Below are 7,021 nucleotides of genomic sequence, written 5' to 3'. Positions count from 1 at the left end.
CCAAATCTAATGCTTTTTCCTTTACCAGTTTTATCCAGTCCCTAATCCAGACCAAACATGTAGCCTCATAATACAATTTGAGATCTGGAAGGGCAAAGCCTCCTCTTTCTTTTGTATCTGTAAGTATCTTATGTTTAATCCTTGGCCTTTTGCCCCCCAGACAAACTTGGAAATATCCTTTTGCCATCGTTTTAGGCAATCATCCTTAACCATTACTGGGGCTGTCTGGAAAAGAAAGAGCATTTTAGGCAACACATTGATTTTTATCGCTGCAATTCTTTCTAGTAGGGAAAGGTTCATTCTACTCCATATTTCTAAATTCCTTTTTATCTCTGACCATACCTTTTCATAATTGTCTTTATACACATTTATATTTCTTGCTGTTAACCATATCCCTAAATATTTTACATTTTATGGATTTCTATCTCAATACTTTGCACCAAATCATTTTTCTATTCTTCTTTTAAATTTTTAACTAATAACTTGGTTTTATTTCTATTTAATTTGAATCCTGCCACTTCCCCAAGTTCTTGGATTTTCTCTATTACTCTAGGGAGAGAGTTTTTTGGATCTTCTATGGTAATTACTAGATCATCAGCGAAGGCTTTCAACTTAAATTCATTTTTTCCAGTTTTTATCCCTTTAATCTCTTTATTCGCTCTTATATTTCTTGCAAGTACTTCCAGAACCAGGATAAATAACGGTGATAGCGGGCACCCTTGCCTAGTTCCTTTTTGTATTTTACATTCATTCGTTATCACCTGATTTACAATTAATTTAATTAAGAGAAAGTATAAAAAGAACTTCAAAGAAGATGAGGAGGCATAGAGAAGAGTAATCAAGAAAAAGATAAAAGATGAGAAAAGAAAGTGAAGTAATAGATGCCTGTGGAGAGAGATGTTATAACTGTAATGATCTAGAGTTGCCAAGACTTCTGCTCTGCAGGATTCTGAGCTGGATTTGGTATGTAGGTGTGTGTGTATGGTTTTTTGGGGGAGGGCTGCATCTAGAAGTATATCTTGGTGGTGTTGGACAGGAAGAGGCCTCAAGAATTTCAGTCACATTGTTCCTGTTTTTGATGAAGAACTGGCTTTGGTGTAAATACTTTGTGGCTTAGCTGGTTTGTGGAATGCACTGCTGTTTTAGATACACATATCCAGAAATGACCTCTAGCACCACCTTTAAAATTAAAGTTATTATGGATTTTAAAGTTAGAATAGTTAGCATAAAATAAAAATACCAGCAATGCCAATTCAGAGCTAATAACATAGATAACTAATAACACAGAGCTAATAACCCTGCAGATTTGTAATCTTGTGATTAAGAAAAAGGCAGTGCCACAGGCATATTCTTTTCCTTAATATTATAATATATATTTGCTTGCACTGCAGTATACGATATTCATATATCCAGCAAGGAACTTACAAAATATATAGTAAGAAAGAAAACCAAATTACTAGCGTGTGCCTGCTTTTTAATCACCAACAATAACGTGGAAGCAAAAGTGGTTTGAAATTAAGCTTAAAAAAATAGTTTAGAGAATGTTCTCTAACACCTGGATTTCTTAGAAGGAAATATTCCTTTGATGAGTCTCCATAAAACCCAGGGCGCTTTATTAGATCATTGCAGAGACTCTCTACTCGCAGGCAATTTAACTCCTTGAACTTTGCTCTGCAATTATTTGGCTGTTTGCAAAGAACCTCCCCGCTTTCCCCGAGCCCTCCATCGAAAGAGGGAATGGGGTGGCGAAGGCATGGCAATATATAAATATGGGCATTACTTTTGCCCTGCCCTTGAAGCCGAGTCTAAAGAAAGAGGAAGGAAACGAAAGCAAGGCAACGCAATGCCGCCCGTAAATATTGCGCCTCAGGAGACGGCGGGGCCACATTGACGAAGGGAACACAAAGGCGAGCGCCTCAGAGCCTCGCGCTTCCGCTGTGTAGCCGGGAGGAGGAGAGCGGGAGAAGGTGGAGTTGGCGCCGGGACTTGGCTCCGCTCCCACCCAACCCTCGCCCTCGCCTCTTCCCTCCCTCAGCGACTCAGGAGCGTCTGCGCCGTTGAACTCTAGCTGCCCGCGCGCTATAAAGTTAAGGGCCGAGCCGAGGGCAAGCACTCCGCTCGGCTGAGGGGCGGAAGCGGCGAGCTTTTCCCGCTCTTTCCAGCCCTCTTTCTCCAGCCGCCTCCCTTTGGAGCCATGGCGTGCGTGGAAAGATGCCGCTGCTGCACGGGCAGCCGGCGGCAGAGCAGCATCCTCTACAATATCCTGAAAAGCGAGGAGCAGCGGCAGCGGCGGCAGGCGGGAAGCGAGCAGCCGCCTCCTCCTCCACCGCCGCTGCCGCCGCCGCCTCCTCCTCCACCGCTTAGTCCGGGCGGGCACGCGGCGTGTCCCGGCTGCTCGTGCGGCTCGCAGAAGCGCGTGGCTCTGCAGAGCCCGCAGGTGGCGTGCAAGGCGGCTTCGGCGGTGCTGGTGAAGACGCTGCGCTTCGTCAAGAACGTGCCCAGCTTCCAGGAGCTGCCCCTGGACGAGCAGCTGGTGCTGGTGCGCAGCTCCTGGGCTCCGCTGCTGGTGCTGGGGCTGGCCCAGGACCGCGTGCACTTCGAGACGGTGGAGACCACCGAGCCCAGCATGCTGCAAAAGATCTTGACCGAGAAGCGGGCCGAAGAGCAGAGGCAGCAGCAGCAGCAGCAGCTGCAGCACCGGCAACGGCGGCAGCCGCAGCACCATTTCCTCCTGCTGCACAAGACCCAGGAGAAGCTGGCGGCGGCGACCTGTGGCGGCAGCAGTAGCAGCAGCAGCAGCAGCAGCCCGAAGCTTCCGTCGGCAGAGGAGATCGAAGCCATCCAAAGCTTCCTGGGCAAGTGCTGGAGCCTGGACATTACCACCAAGGAGTACGCCTACCTCAAGGGGACAGTGCTCTTCAATCCGGGTAAGCGCGGGGAATTTGGCGGGAAAGAAGCGCGGGGAGTTGGGGGCGAGGCATGGGTCACGGCTAGCTTCTCTTCCTACCCCCCCCCCCGCCCTGCCATGTTAGCACAGGCACCACCTGTTGGATTTCTTCAGCTGGTTTCCTCCTGCCAAGTAGCTACGAATAGCACAGAAGATCTGTTTAAAAAGCCTGATTTTTTTGGGGGGGGGGGAATAGGTGTCGTGGTAGTTGGTCCTGCCTTCGTGCCTTTACTCCTAAAGCTAAAAAAATAAATGCCTTACCTGAACATAACATCAGAAGGTGAATTAGCGTGAAGGCAACTCAAGTTTTGTTTTGCTGAGACTCTGGAAAGTCTTAGAGCAGTGGTTCCCAACCTTTTTCTGGCCATGCTCCACCTCAGCATCTCTAAAATCCTGATGATCCAACCCCCCCCCCCACATGATTCGTATTATTCAAAAAGTAAACTATTCAAGTGGAGGAAGACTAAAAGGCCATTAACTGTTAATAACTTGTTCTTGAATTGCCTCCCTTACAAATCAAATTGCCCCCCTGCTCCACGTTGGGAACCGTGGTCTTCAAGGGTTTTCATTGCGCTAGCGACAGGCAGACTTGACAAGAAAGGGGAAAGGGTCTGAACTCTCTCTACCTGTTCTGCTCAGGGAAATTCCCCCTAAAACATGGGCTATGTAATATCCTCGGAGAGTAACAAAAGTGCAATAAAGCATACTAGTAGGCTCGGCTTTTTGGGGAGAGAGAATAAAAACAGTTTCCATGTGCTCTTTTAGTTTCCTGTTGCTTAGCCTGGCAGAACAGCATCCAGTTTTATGTTCAGAAAAACAGACCGCACATGGAGCTTTTTTTCCTGGATAAACCTGTTTAATGCTGGGCTGCAAAGCTAAGAATATCTTCATTTTGTCATCTCTCTTTCTCTCCTTCAGAATTTCTTATAAAACAGGGATTCTGAAAGACCCTCGTGAGCAAAGTTTTTTCTTGTGCTCTAGAAACTCCCTGTGTTCTGATCAAGTACTGTGGTGTTTAAGGGTAGAGGGTGTTTTATTGTGTATTAAATATATAGATTCACTTAGGGACTGAATGGTTGTACTGAATTGTAAGGAAACATGTTCAACTACCTCATTTTGAAACGTTCTAAAAAGTTATTTTCAGGGGAAATTGCTACTTTGACCATTAAACTAACACATCTAGTGGATACTAATAATTAACATGTAATAATTTATACTAAATAAATAGTAATGTAGAAGAAAGGAGAAAGAAAGGAAATTATTGGTAATTATAAAAGAATCAAATGAATTAAGCACATTTTAAAAATGGTGTAAGAGGTCAGAACCAGAAATGCTGCCTTAAGGAATTAGAAAATATTTGCATTCATTATATGTTAACTTAAAATAGAAGATACTGTTGTAAGCAATCAAAACTAGATACATTTCATTTGTATAGGAAACACAGCTTTTAGAATGGCACTTGAATTTTTAATTTGATACTATCACATTTTGGCACAAAAATAAAAATAGTAATTGCTCCTTGACACAAGTCTGTTGCAGTATTGCTGTTGCTGGAAAGGTAATTCAGAGCTTTTTTATTTGCATTGTAGAACCTTAGAAGTATGGCTGCAGTGCACATTTTAATATGAATGATACTGGCTGTCAACAGGTTGTGGGCAAGCCTTCTTTTCTCTCTTGCTCTCTCCCTCCCATGCTATCTTTGTCAATTTGTGGACATTTTTATTTCTAAAAGTAGATTGGTGAGTTTTATAACTGATAGGTTTAAACATATTTGTTAGAGAAGTTGATAAATTTTGTAGAAAGTGTCATTTGTTCTTAGTAGTGGGTGGGCGTGTCCTCTGTTCCCTGAAATGAGCATGAAAAAATCCATTTTGTAAAAAGAAAGAGTTGTACACTTCACAACACATGCTTCATGTATTGTGTTTATATTCTTATAGTGGTATGATGACTATCAGACTTGTCTTGCTACTAAAAGTTCAGTGAAGTACTTTTTTGTTCTCCGTTAATTCCGATTACTTTCCAGCCATTTTGCACAATAGAGTAAGTCACTTCCAATTGTGTATAGTGCACATAAAAAGGTATTATGAAGAGAGGACTTAATGTTCATGTGTTTTCTTTTTACCCTTCTAGATCTGCCTGGGCTGCAGTGTGTACAGTACATCCAGGGACTGCAGCAAGAAGCACAGCAAGCCCTAAATGAACATGTCAGAATGATTCACAGAGGGGACCAGACGAGATTTGCCAAACTGAATGCGGCTCTGTCTATGCTCGGATCTATTAATGCTAATGTTATTTCCGAACTTTTCTTTAGGCCTATCATTGGAACAGTGAATATGGATGACATGCTGTTGGAGATGCTTTGTGCAAAATTATGAAGCCATGTGTGAATTATAACTACATAATAGAGCAATCCAACATGAAATGTCCCACAAGAGAGTAGTGTAAAGTATTGTAAAATAAACTAACTTATTGTTTTTACATAGATAGTATTTTTGTATTCAGTAATAAAATATTATTTGAGTGCTCTTAGCTTTTATTAAATACTCATACCTTGAAAAGTTCCAGCAACATATTGCAGCCCTTAAAAAAAGAAAGAACTGTGTAATCCAATGCATGTTACTTGTAAGTAAGCCCCATTGTGTTCAGTGGAGCCTACTCTGGGCAAGTGTGCATAGGATTTAAGCCACAAAGAGTGCAACTATACATGTTTACTTGAACTAAGTCCCACTATATAGTCAGTGGAACTTATTCCCAGGTAAGTGTGCATAGGATTTCAGTTTAGTTCCCAAAGCAGAGTGAATATTCTTTGGTATATCTTTAACTGAAACTTAGACAGATCTGTGTATTGTGTTCAAAATAGGAAGTCTCTCTTTTCCGTTATGTCATTCATTGTTATGATCCTATATTCTTGGAACGCATGCAAGACCAAATATGGTGTAATGTTCTACCTTTTCATATTTATCCTGACAAGTTATTTCATAATTTTTTTACTTAAGGGACTTTGGATAGACTTTATTATATCAGGAGAAGTTGGAATCCCTAGAGCAGTGTTTGGATCAGGTCAAGGGGTGAAGAAGATTGTTTTCACTACACAAGTTATTTTAAAGACATACTGTTTGCATTTATGTAGACTGGAAAAAAGCTGATATGTAAGTGTTGGCTGCAAGAGATTCAATACCATGTATATTTGAAGCTGGAACCAACTCTATCCTGTAAACACAGTAAATTGTAACAAAGTTGTAAGAATTGTAAATTAATGCAAACAATTTATTTTTTTCCTTGCATGTTGTCTACATAGTCTGAGTCATTTATCATAAACTTGTGGACAAAAACATCCTTGAAATCAGTGGCATTAATCTGAAAGTTGAATCATTGTTGCAAGGATTAGAATATTTATGCGCTTCTCTTATTTTGTTTTAAGAACAGCACATGCTGTTTCTGTTTGCAAAGAAATTTCCTTAATTCTATGTCAGTTTACATGACATTTCCAACACAAAACTTGATCATATACCGGTAATTGGTGAAGCTTTTTCCAGGTTTCCAAACTACATTTGTACTTCCTATAAATACACCAGAGTAAAGTCACTATAAGCTAGATGCAGTAATTAATGGATAGGGGCCAAAAAATGCATTAAAAATACTGCTTTAGTTATGTCACATGATTTATTGTTGTAAATAATGGAACAGTGAGAGAGCTGGGAAGTTGTGCATCTTCACTCAGGGTGAAGAATATTCACAACATTAAATTTAAAACCTTACATTAATGGACAAGTGTCACTTTCAATATTGTTAACACCACATAGATACATTCTGCATATTGCTGTTCTGTGCTGCATCCAAATCTTCTGAGTGGTTTTAGAAAAGGACTAAAGTTTCTGTTTGGAACAGAAAGAAAGAGAATGCAAAATGACTAAATTTTGTAACTAGGTACATTTGTGTAGGTGTGAAAATAATAGAAAACCACTAGAATATGTACTGCAGGCCTGCAGAATATGTGACTCCTGAAACCAAATGTGCTCCATCAGCCATGGGTGTGTAACATGCAACTAGGGAAATAAAGTGTTTGCTGACAGC

General features: G+C 41.3%; 1 protein-coding gene across 1 annotated transcript; it reads left to right on the top strand.

The window, feature by feature from the left end:
- Nucleotides 1–2,068: 2,068 nt before the first annotated feature.
- NR0B1 (nuclear receptor subfamily 0 group B member 1) lies at nucleotides 2,069–6,281 on the top strand. Its single transcript, XM_081197820.1, has 2 exons — nucleotides 2,069–2,927; nucleotides 5,078–6,281. Exons 1-2 carry the CDS (start codon nucleotides 2,195–2,197, stop codon nucleotides 5,320–5,322), a joined length of 978 nt encoding a protein of 325 aa, XP_081053946.1. The 5' UTR covers nucleotides 2,069–2,194; the 3' UTR covers nucleotides 5,323–6,281.
- The last annotated feature ends 740 nt before the right edge of the window (nucleotides 6,282–7,021 follow it).

The sequence above is a fragment of the Podarcis bocagei genome, assembly GCF_964188305.1.
Source record: "Podarcis bocagei genome assembly, chromosome: 6".
NCBI classification, from domain to species: domain Eukaryota; kingdom Metazoa; phylum Chordata; class Lepidosauria; order Squamata; family Lacertidae; genus Podarcis; species Podarcis bocagei.
The sequence above is the reverse complement of the archived record's forward strand: the minus strand, read 5'-3'. Positions and strand labels throughout refer to the sequence as shown.

Excerpts from the sequence above, each read along its gene's own strand:
- NR0B1 (XM_081197820.1), top strand. The coding sequence starts at position 2,195 with ATGGCGTGCGTGGAAAGATGCCGCTGCTGCACGGGCAGCCGGCGGCAG. Across the intron at positions 2,928-5,077 it reads GACAGTGCTCTTCAATCCGG|ATCTGCCTGGGCTGCAGTGT; the intron begins GTAAGCGCGGGG and ends TTACCCTTCTAG.